At 41.7% G+C, this 18,277-nt stretch overlaps 1 protein-coding gene across 2 annotated transcripts in view; it reads left to right on the top strand.

Annotated features, from left to right (window-relative positions):
• Positions 1-17,696, top strand: part of LOC141273611 (beta-microseminoprotein-like) — a 63,301-nt gene extending 45,605 nt beyond the window's left edge. The window contains exons 3-5 of one of the 2 annotated variants that reach the window (XM_073685679.1): positions 1,468-1,573; positions 6,243-6,397; positions 16,455-17,696. In XM_073685679.1, coding sequence (XP_073541780.1) covers positions 1,468-1,573; positions 6,243-6,354 — 218 coding nt within the window. In that variant the 3' untranslated portion in view covers positions 6,355-6,397; positions 16,455-17,696. Of the gene's footprint in view, positions 1-1,467; positions 1,574-6,242; positions 6,493-16,454 lie in introns of those variants that run through there. The other variant, XM_073685678.1, reaches the window with a different exon arrangement.
• The last annotated feature ends 581 nt before the right edge of the window (positions 17,697-18,277 follow it).

The raw sequence follows: 18,277 nt of genomic DNA, 5'->3' as shown, positions 1-18,277 counted from the left end.
AGCAAGGACAACATCTGCAAGGATTTTATATGTTCTCCCCGTGTTGGCGTGGGATTTCACCTAGGTAAAAAAGGAGACAGAGTGTCCGGGAACCTTCCCACACACTTTTCTTAGCCAGGACTGCTTCTCGGCAGGGATGGACGGTCCCACCAGAGAATCCTCCGGTGGGCCCTGGCTTCTTCATCAGGAGAGTTCATGATAGCGCAAACTTTGCAGGAGCTATGGGGCTCTTGAGCGGGGGAGAAAGGTGAGCCCTCAGAATCAAATCCTCTGATTACAGTGCGTGGCAGGCAATCCCTGTCTGTTCATTGGCTCTCTAAAGAGTGCCAAACATGCAGGGAGGGGACCCGAGTTCCCACCTGAGCAACCAAGAAATACTCGTCGAGCGCAGAGCACAGTGATGCTCGGGCGAGTACCGAGCATAGGTGACTGCGTTCACTGATTACTAGTAAATACAAGCTCCACACAGACACTCAACAGTAGATACAGTTGTATATAATAACACAGTTTTATTCCTAGAGGGGATAATGAAACCTATAGAAATGACATGCAACCCATAAGTAACGAAAACAATTTCCTAAATGTATTAATACATAAAATCAAGACTTAACACAATAAAACGTTCAAGGATAAACACTGCACAAAAGAATTATGCATAAAAACAAATGATGTGGGGTTAGAGTAAAGCAAATCATAAACTGCAAAATATCATATAGTGATGTAAACTAAATACTCTAATATATCGCACAACTGAAAAGTGTTCAGGTCAAAAGTGACTAGTACCAAAGAGTATACAAACTGAATGATAGTTCAGTAAGGTGATCAACTTGATATGTAAGTAAGTATATAAACAATAAGGTCGTATTGGCTAAAATGACTTGCTCATCAATAAATAATAAATGAATAAATAATGGAGGTATATAATGTTAAAAAAGTCTGAGGGATATATTGTATATTTAACCCCCAATGAAATGTTCAAAATAACAGTCACATTAGATCAATAAAACATCAGGAAATCCTAGTATAAGATTGCAGTAAAAATTAACAGAGCATGTTGAATACAGACCCCTCATGCAGGACATGACACGAGTTTAGCCGATGGCTTTGTCCAAATCAGCTCCTGTACTCTGTAATAGGAGCTGATCTGCAGCATCCTGCAGTGGCCACTAAATAGTGAACTGATCTGTGCTGTTACATGGGCAGTGGAAACAGTTCAAAGTAGTTTAATATAATATAAATGTAGTGTAGTAGTTTAAAATAGGTAAGGAAGGTGTTAACACTATACACCCACATAAGATGTCATCTATCATTTTGAATACTCTTATAGATTATGTTAGGTAAAGCCACACTACTACCTAACCTCAAATGATTTGACTTAAGACCACACAATTTATATTTTTTGACCCTCTTTATAAGAAAAGTTAACGACATGCTTTCTTAAATTGAATGTCTTTCAATTACTTGCAGGTTGTTTTTTCCAAGGTGAAGTCCATGCCTTTTCCAGTGACTGGGTAACTAAGGATTGTCTGCAATGCCAATGTCTTTCTGATGGGATGCTGAGCTGTTGTTCTAAGTAAGTTAATTACACAGGTCTGCAAGGGTAAAATAGTTTGAAAAGTAAGAACTGATTTTTATATACCTTTGAATGCTGAGCTCAGTAAAAAAAAATCAAAAAAATTCCATCACGTACAGTTTTCACAAACTTTTTTTTTTCACTTCATAGGCTTTTTCTTGCACCATACTTTGATCCCTTAGCGTGATCTTTGGTGGATGTTTTTGGTGTCATTAGACTGGTTAGAAATGGTTTTTCATGGTATGGAGGACAGAGAAAAGGAATTGCTTCCATACGTATCTCAAGATGGTGCTATAGTGTATTGCAGTGATGTTCCTGAATTGAAGGAAAAAATTAACATTGAGTACAATATAAGCGAGTGGAGACTCTTTATTGATTCATCTAAAAAAAGTCTGAAAGCTGTGCTACCACACAATGTCAGCAAGTATGCTTCAGTGCCTGTAGGGCACTCTGAGCACTTAAAGGAAATCTATGAAAAATTAGACTTCATTCTCAAGAAACATAAGTACGAGGATCAGGGATGGTCAGTATGTGGTGATCTGAAAGTTCTCTTTGCTCCTTGGGAGGATACACAGAGTAGCCATGCTTTTTGTGTGACTGGGACTCATCACTGGAGCCAAAAAGTTGGCCAACGAGAACATCTTTGCAACCTGGACTCAAGAACATAGTTGCGGAAAGTTTAGTCGACTCACTGAAGTTCTCCTGCCACCACTCCAAATTATGATTTGACTGATGAAACAGTTTGTGAAAGCTCTTCCAAAAGGAGAGACTTTTAAGTACTTGTGTAAAAAGTTTTAGGGACTGTCCGAAGAAAAACTGAAGGAAGGCATTTTTGTGGGTCTGGATATTCGGAAACTCATGAAGAACAACATGTTCGAATCAAAAATGAAAGCTGTTGAGGATAGGGCTTAGGATTCTTTTAAAGAAGACATGAAGAAATTTCTAGGTAACTGTCATAAAAATATTAGGGAAATATTAAGAATTTCACACTCCCAGACCCCTGTTCATCCCCCCATTCCCTATAGTATTTGTCAAAAGAGAAGAGCTGACACTTTGGCCAGTGGCGTCTATGCAAATTAACACACACAGCAGAAGTAGCTGTAGACAAATGCTAGCACAAAGGGTACTACCAAAACCAATTAACACAGGCTTGCGATAAATCTACATCTAGGTGAGAAGGTTGTATTCCCAGGACTTCAAAAGGAATTCAACAGAAGTCTACAGCCGGGCCAGCAACGACACGAAATATGGAATATCTGGAATTCTATACTACCAATAATAATGGGCCCGTATTTTTAGTAGCAGGGTCAGCTAAAGAACAATATGCTTATCTTCCTGTAGTTGTAAGCCCCTCCGAGGAGCTGTGGTGCAAAAGTACCAGAATAATGGAATGCAGCTAGGCCATGTGTGGTCTCTAAAGAAAGGTAAATTCATAATAGAAAAGATGGTATCACTTATGGGCTCCTACAATCAACCTGCGATAAGTAATCCTAGAAGTAGAGATTCTAATAAAAATATGAAGGCTGGTACTCAGCCCATGTGATGTCATCCCAGGGGGTGTGTGGGCAGGTCTCTTCTTTTAGCATAAAAGACACAGTGGAACGGGGGGGTCAGCATTCATTGCCGGGGAATATAGAGATTATAAGCAAAGGATCACGTTCGATAACATTCAAATCAAAGTGGGGACCCCCCCCTCAAAGCTATACTGAATCGTCTCTGCGATCTTATATTAAGTCTTCTTTAACCCTTATCATTTTGTGAAACTGCATATGTATTGTATTGTCTCCTTTTCTAAAATCTTTGTATATTTTTCCTAAACACTGCCTCCCTTTTGGATTAAATATAAAATGTAATATTTTTCTTTTGTTCTGTAATCGTTCCCTCTCCCGAAGCCATATACTCTACCAGAACGCAGGCGTCCAACCAGGCCTGTATTATATTTCAAACTCGATCGGTGGTGGCAGCAAATAATAATAATTGGGCTATTGTGAAGCTGGCAGTAACCGTACAGGGATGTATACACATATTCCATGCATTGGAACCCGGAGGTGTGTGCGCCATATGCTTTCTGCTCTCTTGCCGATAGCTACGTAGTGAATAATCGGGATCGTTTGCTCGTGAATCCCTGACCAATCTTGACAAAGTGACTCCATCAAGTGTAGAAGGCGCATTCACAGTAGGGAAGTGCCTAAGCAACCCGTGTAGTTTCCCTACTGTGTGTGTGCAACTAGTGTGTTGCCAGGTCCCTGTCCTTAAGTTGGTTAGAATTGTACTTGAACCTGAAACTGCATTGGTGGTCCCTGAACCTGAAACTGCATCTGCGGTCCCTGAACCTGAAATCGCGTCTTCGGCCCCTGAGCCTAAAATTACGTTGATGGTCCCTGAACCTGTAGCTGCACCTGCAGTACCTGAATTCTGACACCGCTCTGGCAGTACCTGAACCCTGAAGCTGCACCTGCGGTACCTGAATCCTGAAGCTGCTCAGGCAGTACCTGGGCCTGACACTGCTCTGGCGGTACCTGAACCCTAAAGTCGCACCTGTGGTACCTGAACTTTGAAGCTGTACCAGAACTCTGAAGCCACACCCGCGGAACCTGAGCACTGAAGCCGCACCCGCGGTACCTGAACCTTGATGCCATATCTGAACCCTGAAGCCGCACCTGTAGTACCTGAACCCTGAAGCTGCACCCATGGTACTTGAGCCTGACCCCGCTCTGGTGGTACCTGAACCTAAAGCCACACTGGCAGTACCTGAACCTCAGCGTGAAGCTGCATCGGCGGTATCTGAACCTGAAGCCGCTCCCACAGTAGCTGAACCTGAAACAGTTCTGGTGGTACTTGAACCAGCACCAGTGTCTGTCCAGGTTAACTTTCCAGAGTCTGTACTGAGTTTGTTCCAGTATCTGAATCCTGTTCTGCCTGTGACTCCAAGTCTGTGTCTATTCTGCCCGATGACCAAGAACCCGTGTTGTCTGAACAGTGTCCGAATCCTGTACTGCCAGTGACTCTGAGCCCGTGTCAGTGTCTGCGATTCTGATGCCTGGGGTTAGCATCTGCAGTACAGGGGACTGCCTAGGAGTGGTACCTGCAGCTCAAGCCTAACTCCACCATCAGGAGCTCTACCGAAAACCAGGTAGCCAATTAGCCACTTACCTCCTAGGTACAATAAGCCTGGGGTGTGGTACAGTGGGTCTCTGAGCCACGTGTGTGACAGACATATTTTTAAAAAATCCACAAATACAGTCTACTGGATTCAACTAGTTGATTATTTCATGTACTTTTTCATGTTGCTTGCATTGCGTTAAATATTTTGCAGAGTAGTACACAGATTGTTATGACATACATCAGTCTGTGTCCCCGATAGAGCTCAAAATCAAATTTTCCAAACTCTGTAATTTTTTTTGGAGTATGGGGAAGAAGAGGAAACCTTTGTGGAGAACATAAAACTACTTGTAGATATTGTCCTTGATTATCTTCAAACTTTGTGCCCCAGCAATTCAAGATAATAGCACTAAGGACTGAGCCAACATGCTACCACTTAACATTATGTAGCCTGTGATCTGACAATTTGCATTCATATTTTCAGTGAATTGTTTCTATAATACACTTGGACTAAGTGAGAGGAGAGCACTTGAAAAAGTTGTGCATTTGTAGAAAATCTAATCTAATTAACCATTTCTGGACAGCGGACAATCCCGTTCTACTCTGCAGTGACGTTTTAAAATTTTGTAGAGCAGCTGCACATTATTCTGCAACTGCTGGAGCAGGGAACACAACTGAGCTCCCATAGAGAGGGCAGGAACAGTTTATTACTGTCGCTGCTGTCTAAGTGCTGTAAATTTAGACGGCACAGTAATATGAAGCACTAATATCATTTTATTGCTGGGTCTAGGGGGGGCAACAGGAACTGCTGGGTCTTAGGTGAACCAGTCAAATCTACTGTGCGGTTATAAAGCTGCATTTCTCCTGTAACTGGGACTATATAAGTCCTAGCTACAAGTGAGATCAGGTAAAAAATATATATATATATTTCAATGTTGAAATGCCCCTTAAAGATCTTTTATGACTATTTGGGGAGCACCATCTTTTAAATAAATAAATAAATAAATAAATATAAATAAATAAACCAATAAAAAGCATGTAAATAGTAAATTAAAAGAAAGCCACTGTCAATGCAAATACCTTTTACTAGCCCCACCCCCATCAGAAAAAAACCTGTCTGATATATAAATGGCATTGTTACAGAAAGGGTAACACATTTTAAAATGTATCTCAGTGTTCCTTTGTGGTTTTAAAAAAAATATATAAAAAATGTGAAAAACAGAAACGTATGTACTTTGTTTTCCCACTGATTTTGGCAAAAAAAATAGAAATAGTAGGTAAAATCTAAATTAAGTCCCATGTAACATGAAAATATTATTCTAAAATTATTTGACTATCTGAATAAGAATTTTTTACAGTTCTTTCTACCACATGTACTAAAATCTCCAAAATGTGCCTCGTTAGGAATGGGGGTAAATAGCCGAGTGCTTAACTGGTTAATAAGGCTATCTAAGACGCATAATGTTTCATACCAAGCTTTATTACCCATGTCTTTTACCAGTAAGGCATCAACTAACTGTTTATACAATCTGTTCTAACACACGGCATTTATACTTTTTGTACACAGGATTGGTTTACCAATTTTCATTGAAGGAGACGAATGTGAAGTCTTGGATGACATGGAGACCTGCACTATGAAAATCGTGTACAAGAATGATCATTCAAAGGAATGCTACTAAAACCTGAACCATTTCAAAATCATTACCTTTTTTGAAAGTTCAGGTAAAAAAATCCTTAAAAAAATGCAGAGAAAGCTATAGAAACATCTGCAGCAAACTTTATCTTTAAATAAGAAATAAAAAAAATTCATAGTTTTAGGCATTGGTTTTGGTCTTATTTCTATATCTTGAAATGTTTTTAATTTTATGTCGAAAGACAGAAGTGGCCCACCACAGAAAATGCACTTCACAGAATATGGATTGCATATTAAAGTGTACTTCTGGGCAAAACTGAAATGGTGGCAAGATTTCTGAACTGAAATAGTATTATTCATATACGATAGTACATTAAAGTTGGTTTGCGTGCTGTCTGTATGTTGTTAGTTGTGCCAACATACAGCACACTAACCAAAATCATGAACCTGGCTTTAAGTTGTATTCACACTGAAAGATAATCATTAACAAGCATTATTAAAATAGCTTGTTTCACAATAATCTTACAGTGTAAACAAGCTGATGATCACCTGATGAACGAGCAAAACACTAGGTAATCTTATGAAATGATGATTTGCAGAGTGTAAAAGATCATAATTTTTAAGGGTGCATCATCCTATGTGAACAGGATTCCCGCTGCTGAGAAATATGGTGTCCTATGAATAGTGAGCGATCCTTTACAGATCATTTACTTTAGTCTGCCTGTGTACACAGGCATTAAAACGACCGCCTATCAGTAAAGGCTTACCGATCTGTGGTTGTATCGAGCTTCCGGTTGGTCAATGTAAATGGACTTTTCTCGGCTCCTGAAGCTATTTTAGGATGATACTAGATAGGGAGAGGATGTCAGAACTCACAGCTCAGCAATATAGATAGAGATAGAAACCTCAAAAACATTGGAAAACTACTCCAGACACTGTGTGTTGTGAAACTGCAGCACTATTAGAAGATGATTGTAGTAGTTTGCGCATAAAAGAGAGATTAAATTGATAGTAGGAGAGAGATAGTAGAGGTGTCAGCAGCAGTAGACTCAGTGTGATGGATCAGTGATATTGTATAGCTGACTATCCAGCTGCATTTGAATTACACATTTTTCTCTTCAGTCTTCATGCACTAGAAATCTGCAAGCCAACACAATATATTTTACAAAAAAATATTCTGAAATAAGTGTCAGTGTTAGACGGTATGCTAGCTTGCCACTAGAGACTGTACAGCGTTTTTCAATTTCTTGTGCAATCTTTTTTCTGGAGGAGGATTCATTGTTTTTTTAAAAACACATAAGAAATTCCCCCAAATCCATACATTTAACTGAAACTGACTGCCTCACAGTGTGGCTTGTTTCACAGACTCTTTTTTTCTTTTGTACACCTGTTTTACAAGTCATTTTTTACACCCATACCCAATATAACAGCATGTTTCAGGGGCTGACTTTCAAACTTGTACCTTTCTACCTACTTTTTGTATTTAACTAGAAATGTATACATCCTTTTTGGAAAGGAGAGGTTGAATTTTGTTAAAAGAAATAGAAAAAGAAAAAAAAAAAAATGGAACTGCGCATGTCTGTTTTTGAAAACCTGTTTTACTAGTCTATTTTGACACATATACACACCAACACTGTGGTCTGTTTTTGCATTAGGCTCTGTGGATCTGTAGAATTTCTTGTTTGGTCCTTTTTTCAGAAAGGGAAAAAATGTTGATAACATTTTTTTTATAAAAAATCTGATAAAATCTAAAAATATTTAGATTTGAGAGTCGTCAGTGGTTGATACCTTTTAATGACTAACTGAAAAGATGGTAACAAATTGTCATTTTACATCAACCAAGGAATGTGCCCCTCAGACTTGTGAGGCCATCATAACACTGGACCTAATCGCAGGACAATAAAACCTTCACACTCCTTATCTATTAACTGCTAAAATATTTATAGCCAGAACTGTTTATCTCTTCCATAATAACTCTACTTTTCATCACCTGTCTTTTTTCTGGAGGAGGATTCATTGTTTTTTTAAAAACACATAAGAAATTCCCCCAAATCCATACATTTAACTGAAACTGACTGCCTCACAGTGTGGCTTGTTTCACAGACTCTTTTTTTCTTTTGTACACCTGTTTTACAAGTCATTTTTTACACCCATACCCAATATAACAGCATGTTTCAGGGGCTGACTTTCAAACTTGTACCTTTCTACCTACTTTTTGTATTTAACTAGAAATTTATACATCCTCTTTGGAAAGGAGAGGTTGAATTTTGTTAAAAGAAATAGAACAATTAAAAAAAAAAAATTTAACTGCGCATGTCTGTTTTTGAAAACCTGTTTTACTAGTCTATTTTGACACATATACACACCAACACTGTGGTCTGTTTTTGCATTAGGCTCTGTGGATCTGTAGAATTTCTTGTTTGGTCCTTTTTTCAGAAAGGGAAAAAATGTTGATAAAAATTTTTTTTATAATAAATCTGATAAAGTATAAAAATATTTAGATTTGAGAGTCGTCAGTGGTTGATACCTTTTAATGGCTAACTGAAAAGATGGTAACAAATTGTCATTTTACATCAACCAAGGAATGTGCCCCTCAGACTTGTGAGGCCATCATAACACTGGACCTAATCACAGGACAATAAAACCTTCACACTCCTTATCTATTAACTGCTAAAATATTTATAGCCAGAACTGTTTATCTCTTCCATAATAACTCTACTTTTCATCACCGGTCTTATCTACTGCATTATTTTTGTGTCTTATTGTGTATAAATATGTGACTCTTCAGATTTTGTGTTATACTAGCCTGATGAAGAGACCTGCGTAGTCTCGAAAGCTTGCAATTTGTTACCATCTTTTCAGTTAGCCATTAAAATGTATCAACCACTGAGGACTCTCAAATCTAAATATTTTTCTATCTACTGGCCAACACGGTACAAGAATATATAGTTTCCCTATGATAAAATCTAGACATTTAACTGTGCATGTGTGCATGTTTGCACACCTGTTTTACTATTCAAATTTGACACCCAAACACAACAACCAATATAACGGTCTCTTGTTTCATTAGGTCATTAGGATGTTTGTCTTTTACTTACCTAGCAATTTTTGGTCAACCCTTTTTGTGCAAAGGGTAATAATTGGTAATGATGAGCGAGCACTAAAATGCTCGGGTCGAGCAAATCGTAATGCTCGGGTGCTCGACCCGAGCAATGAGCCCAATATACGTCAATGTAAGCATTTTTCCGGCGTCCCTCCTCCCCCGGAGGTCTGGAGAGTGCCTACATATTGGCCAAATCAATGGGAACAGTGCTCAAATGATATGGGAACAGCATGGGGAAGACCCCTGGAAGCATCTCTGACTTTCAGGTCACTGCTGTCAACAATGTTGTCAGAGTATTATGCCACAGACTGACAATAAAACATACAAAAATGAAGTAAAAATGGATTTTCCTGGAAAAAATGTTAAGGAACATTCTTTCTAGGGTAATGACTTGTATATAAAAAAAATAAATAACCAAAAATAAAAATTCTCCTCCACACCTCAGGCTATGTTCACACGTAGCATTTTTGATGCGCTTTTGCACTTTTGCTTTCATCAACAGTGAAAAATACATTCACCAGTAAATGTAATTTTAACATTTTACTACCCTATTTGGACATATGGTGTGTGAGACAAGTTTCATTTATGAAGGTGGGACTGTGAAAGTCACAATGCCTATTTTTACAAGGTCATCAGGCACCCCTCACTATTGTTAGAGGGCCATTAGCCAGCTATACTTTGTTGTTCCCATTATTAAGGAACTCTTTTAATAAAATGTTAAAATTGATGGTAAATAGAATAAAAGAACAGTGTGCCGAAACGAGAGTTAAAACCATTACCACAGAAGACTCTTCTTCATCACTTCCCCAAGATATTGCAAATAAATTTGGAAAATTTTGCTTTTCACTATTAATGATGAGTGAGCACTAAAATGCTCAGATACTCGTTAGAGTCAGGCAAATTGGAATGCTTGAGTGCTCGGTCAGAGTAACGAGCCCAATGTAAGTCTATGGGAAACTCAAGCATTTTTCCGGCAGCTCCCTCTGGCGGTCTGCAGAGAGCCTAAAAATTGCCCAAATCGATTGAAATAGTGCTAAAATGACATGGGAACAGCATGGGGAAGACCCCTGGAAGCATTTTTGACTCCCCGGTCACTGCTGTGAACAATGTTGACTCACAATAAAACATACAAAAACAAAACCAAAATGGATTTTTCTAGGAAATATGTTAAGGGACATCCTTTCCAGGGTAATGACTTGTATATAAGGCAAAATAAATAACCAAAACCAAAAATACTCCTCCGCACCTTGGGCTATGTTCACACGTAGCGTTTTTGTTGCATTTTTGCACTTTTGCATTGCTTTCAACTGTGACAAATATATTCACCGGGAGATGTCATTTTAACACTTTACAACCTTATCCGGCCATGTGGTGTGTGAGACATGATCAGACACATCCTGTTTCATTTATGTAGGAGGGACTCTGAAAGTCACAAAGCCTATTTTTATAGGGCCATCAGTCGGCCTTTACTATTCTTAAAGGGCCAACAGTCGGACCTCACTATTGTTAGAGAGCCACAGCCGGCTATGCTTTGCTGTTCCCATTACTAAAGAGTGAGTCTCCTATACTTTTATTGCGTATGCAGTGAGCGGCAGGACTGCCCAAAATTTGGACGCACCCCAATACCCCTTTGAAAATTTGGATGCACCCCAATACCCCATTGAAGAGACGTAGAGGAGGGCCTCCTGAAAACAATGTTCCCATTATTAGGAAGTGGGTCTTCCATACTGTTTGCCTATGCAGTGAATGCAAGGCCTGCCAAAAATTTGGACCTACTCCAATGCCCCTTGGAAGAGACGTAGAGGAGGGCCTCTTGAAAAAAAATGTTCTCATTATTAGGAAGTGGGTCTCCCATTGTGTTTGCCTATGCACTGAATGCAAGCGTTGCCAAAAATTTGGAGGCACTACAATGCCCCTTGGAAGAGATGTGGAGGTCAGAGGGCCTCCTGAAAACAATGTTCCCATTATTAGGAAGTGGGTCTCTCATTGTGTTTGCCTATGCAGTGAATGCAAGGGTTGCCAAAAATTTGGAGGCACTCCAATGCACCTTGGAAGAGATGTGGAGGTCAGAGGGCCTCCTGAAAACAATATTCCCATTATTAGGAAGTGGGTCTCCCAAAGTGTATTCCCTATACAGTGAATGCAAGGGCTGAAAAAAAAATTGGGAGGCACTCCAATGCCCCTTGGAAGAGATGTAGAGGGCCTAATGAAAAAATGTTCCCATTATTAGAAAGTGGGTCTCCCATAGTGTTGGCCTATGCAGTGAATGCAATGGCTTCAAAAAATAGGAGGCACTCCAATGCACCTTGGAAAAGACGTGGAGGAGGGCCTCATAAAAAATGTTCCCATTAGAAAGGAGCGGGTCCCCTATGCTTGTTATGCCCATGCACTAAGCGTATGGGCTGACAAACATTTACCCCTAGGGGGTATACATCAGCATACTGTATAAAATTTTTTTTTTACGGGCATCATAAACACCCTTTAAAAAAATTTTGTGGGTGATCACGGACCACGGTCACCCTGGTGATATGGTGGTGGAGGATGAGGATGAGGAGAAGGAGGAGGACAAGAGCAAATAGCCAAAATCAGAAAGCATATACCCATGTATGTGTGTGAAAAGGTGCATGGGAATACATCTCCCAAAAAAAGACACTGAATTTGAGTTTATGTTACGCTGCTATCATTCGGTGGTGTTGAGAAGTCTGGCCCAATCCAGCCCTTGTTCATTTTTATAAGAGCCAGTCTGTCAGCATTTTCAGTTGACAGGCGGATGCGCTTATCAATTATAATTACACCAGCGGCACTAAAAACCCGCTCTGATAAAACGCTAGCGGCAGGGTAGGCCAGGACCTCCAAGGCGTAGAGAGCCAGTTCATTCCAAGTGTCCAGCTTGGATACCCAATAATTGTAAGGCACAGAGGAATCACGGAGGACGTTGGTACGGTCGGCAAGGTACTCCCTCAGCATCTTCCCAAACTTTGCACTCCTTGTGAGAGTACCCCGCGCCTCAGAGCCTGTGTGATTGGAGGGGCTGACAAAACTCTCCCAGAACTTTGACAGTGTTCCCGTGCCTCTGCTGGATTGGAGTTGTGTCTCTCTCGGCTGTACTCCTTGGTTGTCCAACGAAGTGTGCCCTCTGTCGCCAGCGTTTTCAGATGAGAATTTTTTTAATAGTTCCGCAACAAGGGCCTTCTGGCACTGCCCCATTTATGTAGACCGGTCCACCTCAGGAATAAGAGATATAAAGTTCTCCTTGTAGCATGGGTCTAGAAGTGTCACCAACCAGTAATGACTGTCACCCAAAATTTTGATAACGCGAGGGTCAAGGGAAAGGCAGCGTAACATAAACTCAGCCATGTGTGCCAGACTGCTAACAGGCAAGACTTCCGTGTCCTCACCAAGAGGACGACTGACCATGCGTTCCTCCTCCTCCCTATTCTCAGGCCATCCACACTGAACAGACGGTATGACAGCTATGCAGGTAGTACTGTCTATAGCGCATGAAACTAGCTCCTGTTCCTTCTCCTCCTCCTCCTCTTCCTCATTGTCACTCAATCCACGTTGGGATGAGATGAGTTTGGGCTGCGTGTAATCACCCTGTATGGTTCCTTGCTCCATCTCATCGTACTCTGCCTACAATGCATCCTCTTTGATGATGAGCAGAGAGCATTTCAGAAGACAGAGAAGTGGGATGGTGAAGCTAATTATGGCGTCATCGCCACTCACCATCTTGGTGGAGTCCTCAAAGTTTTGTAGGATGGTACAGATGTCTGACATCCATGTCCGCTCCTGAGGTCTTATGTGTGGTGTCTGAGCTGAATATTGATGGCCTTGTTGATGCTGCCCTCTTCTACTCACAAATCATTCCCAACATCTGAAGTGTAGAGTTCCAATGCATGGGGACATCACACACCAGTCGGTGAGCCGGAGCTGCAAACGCCGCTGAAGCACGGCAAGGGCAATGGAAGTTGTAGTTGACTTTCTAAAATGGGCACGCAGGCAGCGTACTTTGAAGAGCATATCCGGCAGCTCTGGGTAGGTTTTGAGAAACCACTGAACCACAAGGTTAAGCACATGTGCCAGGCATGGTACATGTGTGAGCTCACCTCGCCTCTGAGCCGCCACCAGGTTCCAGCCATTTTCACACACGAACATGCCTGACTGTAGGTTCAGCGGTGTCAGCCACAGATCTGCCTGCTCTTTCAGAGCTGTCCACAACTCTCCAGCATTGTGCGGTTTGTCACCTAAGCATATTAGCTTCAGCACAGCCTGTTGCTGCTTGGCTGAGGCAGTGCTGCGGTGCTTCCAGCTTGTGACTGATGTGGTCATTTTGGAGATGGAGGCTGAGGAGGATGAGGTGCAGGAGCTGTAGACTGTAGGGGCAACCCTGATTGACCAAGGACCCGCAATCCTCGGCGTTGGGAGGATGTGTTCCATCCCAAAGTCCGACTGGGTCCCCGCTTCCACTATGTTAACCCAGTGTGCTGTCAGCAAGATGTACTGTCCCTGCCCACAAGCACTTGTCCACGTGTCCGTGGATAGGTGCACTTTCCCTGTAACTGCATTGTTGAGGGCATGGCTAATGTTGTGGGACACGTGCTTGTGTAATGCGGAGACGGCACACTGGGAGAAATAGTGGCGGCTGGGGACTGAGTACTGAGGGATGGCCGCCACCATTAGATTGTGGAAAGTTTCCATCTGCACGAGCCTAAAAGGCAACATTTTGAGCGCAAGCAGTCGTGAAATGTGTGAATTTAGTAGTGTGGCCTGCATATTTGCATTTGCGTTCCAAAGACTGGGGTATGGACAACTGAATGCTGCGCTGGGACAAGGATGTGCTTGCTGATGGTGCTAGTTGAGAGTGTGCAACGATAGGTGCAGGGCAGGAGGCATCATCGCATGCACTATGGACAGGGGATTGGCTTGCACGCACAACAGCCGAAGAAGAATTGGTGTCACCCGCAGACACTGTTCCTGGACCCTGGGGTTCGGCCCACAAAGTCGGGTGCTTTGCTGCCACGTGCCTGATCATGCTGGTGATGGTGAGGCTGGTAGTTTTGCTACCCCTGCTGATGCTGGCCTGGCAGGTGATGCAAATGGTCTTTTGGGGTTGTTGGCAGAGTCTTTAAAAAACAACCAGACTCGGGATGACCTAACAGTTGTACTTGCAACTTATGACGTGTTGGTGTTACGAGGAAGGGTTGTCCGCCTTCTGTCTGCGGCCAGCACACTGCTTCTTCCTGCTTGTTGGAGTGCTCTGCCTCCTTCCCCCTTTGTGCTGCTGTCCTCACTCTGCATGTACTCCTGCCAGGTTGGGTCAGTTACTATATCATCCATCACCTAGTCTTCCACTTCCGCACCCTGGTCCTCCTCCTGACTTTCTGGCAATTGTGTCTCAGCATCGTCCACCTCTTGTGACACTTTTCCACCGTCATCTTCGTATGACCGCGGTTGCTCAAATATTTGAGCACCACTACATGCGATCTCCTCTTGCCCCACTTCAAGTGGACCAGGCAAGAGGCCCGAATCTATAAATGGAAAAGTGAACAGCTCTTCGGAGTGTCCAAGTGTGGGATCAGTTATCTCCGGGCACTCGGCATGGTGGGAGGAAGGAGGATCAGGGTGAGGAATATGGGGTCCAGACAAACGGCTACTGAGACTTGACTGTGTGGAAGACAGGGTGGTGGTGGTGGCTAATTGACTGGAAGCATTATCTGCTATCCAACCAATAAATTTTCACACTGCCCTGTGTTCAATAGTGGTGCTCTGCGGTGCCCTATTAATTTGGACAGGAAGGTCGAGTGAGTAGATGTGGGTGTTTGTTGTGGCACAATTTCAGCTTGCCCACGGCCTCGGCCTCTGCATGCACCATAACCATCACCATCACATCCAGTTCCCCGTCCCTTGCCACATGCTTTGCCCATTTTAAATGGAGGACATTCCACGCTCACTACAAATGGATGAATTTGAAGCAAACTTGTATGTGATCCGTGTGACAGACAAACCACAGTTTGTAAACTCTGTATTACATGCCTCATCTGCTCATTTACCCTCAACCATCAGGGCTATTCCTATTGGACAATTTTTAAGAGCTAAGAGAACATGCTCCACAATTACCACCTTTGAACAGCAGGCCCGTGATCTGCGGGATCGCTTCCTGGATAGGGGCTATAGCCATAGAATGATTAAGAAGGGATTCAACAGGGCAAGGATAGTGCCACGGGAGAAACTCCTCAGGACTACCAAAAAGAAATCAACAGACAATCCAAGGGTGCGATTCATTTCCACCTTTAACTGTCAATGGAACTTGATGAAAAATATTCCGGTTAAGCATTGGCCTATTTTACTCACTGATCCGGTCCTGAGGAAGGAGATCCCTGAGGTTCCACTGATGACGGCGAGACGCAGTAAGAACCTCCGGGATCATCTAGTTAAAAGCCACTATGTGGCAAAAGTAAAAAATTATTTTGGGACCAATAAACAGAGATGGGTATGTTTTCCCTGTGGCGACTGCCTTGCCTGTACAAAGGGTAATAATAATCAGAGCTACTTCTTTTGATACAGATGGGACTCGGACCTTCGCGGTCACCAGCTACATATCCTGTAGCACATCCTATGTGATTTACTATGGGATGTGCCCATGTGAGAAAATTTATGTCGGACTTACATCCAGGGAGCTACGTATCCGTACTCGTGAGCACGTCAGAGATATTGTTGCGGCAAGGGAGGTGGATGACCTAATGACTATGAAGACTATTCCCAAACATTTTAAAATTCACCATAATTCTGACACTTGCAGTTTTAAAATAAGGGGGATTGATCGAATCCACTGCGGAATCAGGGGTGGTGACATTAAAAAAGCACTAGCCCAACTTGAACTTAAGTGGATTGTTAATTTGGGAACTATGTCACCATTTGGTCTAAATGAGAAACTTAGTTACTCACCTTTCCTGTAATCTCTACGGTTTTTAATTCTATTTTGATTGTATTTGTTTGGTTTGGTGTGGTTTTAATCTTTTTCCTCTCATGCCTCTGCATTCTAGTGAGAATGAACTGTCATAACCATTATTTGAATTTATTGACACATTGGAAGTATATATAAATCCAACTAGCGCTGGACTTACCACCACTTGGGACCCCCATGCATTTAAGCCCCAACAAGGAACAGCAGAGAATGGAAGCGTTGCTTTTACATCAATGGATACCTTTTTTGGAGATGTATCTATTCATATGAATGATGGATGTTACATTGCTTTATTATGTGTTATTGTAAACCCACTTATGTATGTCCACCCATTACTGGCGCTGTGTAATACACTTTAATGATCATGCTTCCTTATTCTCTGTTCTTTTCCCTTCTTTTTCCCTCAGTGTGTCATGTGTATTGCAGTGATTAATGATTTTATACATTGGGGAATCTTTGTGAGGAGATAACTCCTCCGTGGAATACTCATTTATGATTTATTATTTGGGGCTTTGTATATCCTCCCCTTCATATTTATATGTATAGGGGCTATACCTTTGATTGTATGTTTGTGGTTCCAGGGGTGGATAGGCACTTCATTCCTCGTTGTCCGCGTTTGTGGATATATATGAGGCTCCTAAAAAATGGCGTCGGCAGATGCATGCGCACTGTGACAGTCTGTCCAGTGTCGGGTTAAGGCCTCCATCATTTCCGGCACGCACATATGACGTCAAACTGGGATTTCACTAGTGCGTGCCGGAAAGGAGAGCCGGACCCCGCACTTCCGGATTTTCTGTGCAGCGCTGACATGCGGCGCATTTCTTGGCGTGTACCGGGGCCGCATATAAATATGGTGAGGCACACATTCTTATATCACACACTTCCCTTGAGAAAGCACTAGGTGTGCGAAACGTGCGTCGGGGCGTCACTGGTGGCACGAGACAGAACTCAGCTACACTCCTGATGGGTAAGCTTAATGACTTAGGTTGGTGCCCTTAACAATGCTAGTACTTTTTTGTCACTCTCTCCATACCAGCTAAAAATCTTTTGTGAGCTATATTTGAGTTGATTTGTGGACATTTGTGGCTATTATTTAAGTCATGAACTTTTCTATATGGCTAGCTCCATTAGTTAGTATGGGAGATTTCATTGTCACCACCTACTACAACTAGAAAATTGACATTAACTCTGTCCCTGTGTGCCTGATTCTTTGTTTCATCCTTTTTCCTCTTGAAAATATTTTTTTTATTTTTTTTTGTGATTATTTGCTATGACTTTTTAATCACTATTTGTTATTTGTTAATAAAGAATTGGTATTTTATATTTGCAAGTGGTATTTGGAATTTTTTCCAAGCTTAGGTATTATGATTGGGGACCCACTGCATATTCTTGTCCATTTTGATCAGATGGGGAGATATGATATACTCTTTCTCTAGCTAGCATACATTATTTATGCTTTTGGAGTAGTGTTTTGTAATTAAATAGCTGGCCTGTAGGTAAATATTTTTAACAGCGCCGACCTCGTGTCAATAAGTTCACTGACACACTGCAACAAAATTTCAATGGAGGCCAGAAATGGCAATGTTTTCAGTGCAATTATATGTGATCCTTGTGATGGACAAACCACAGTTTTAAATAGCTGGCCTGTAAGTAACTATTTTTAACAGATCTGACCTCCTGTCAATAAGTTCACTGACACACTGCAACAACATTTCAATGGAGGCCAGAAATGGCAATATTTTCAGCGCAATTATATGTGATCTGTGTGACGGACAAACCACAGTTTTAAATAGCTGGCCTGTAGGTAACTATTTTTAACAGAGCCGACCTCGTGTCAATAAGATCACTGACACACTGCAACAAAATTTCAATGGAGGCCAGAAATGGCAATATTTTCAGAGC

This window comes from Phyllobates terribilis, unplaced genomic scaffold (assembly GCF_046119375.1).
Source record: "Phyllobates terribilis strain yellow unplaced genomic scaffold, ASM4611937v1 Scaffold_5__5_contigs__length_657084704, whole genome shotgun sequence".
NCBI lineage: Eukaryota > Metazoa > Chordata > Amphibia > Anura > Dendrobatidae > Phyllobates > Phyllobates terribilis.
Note: the sequence above shows the minus strand (reverse complement) of the source record. Positions and strands in the feature narration are given on the sequence as shown.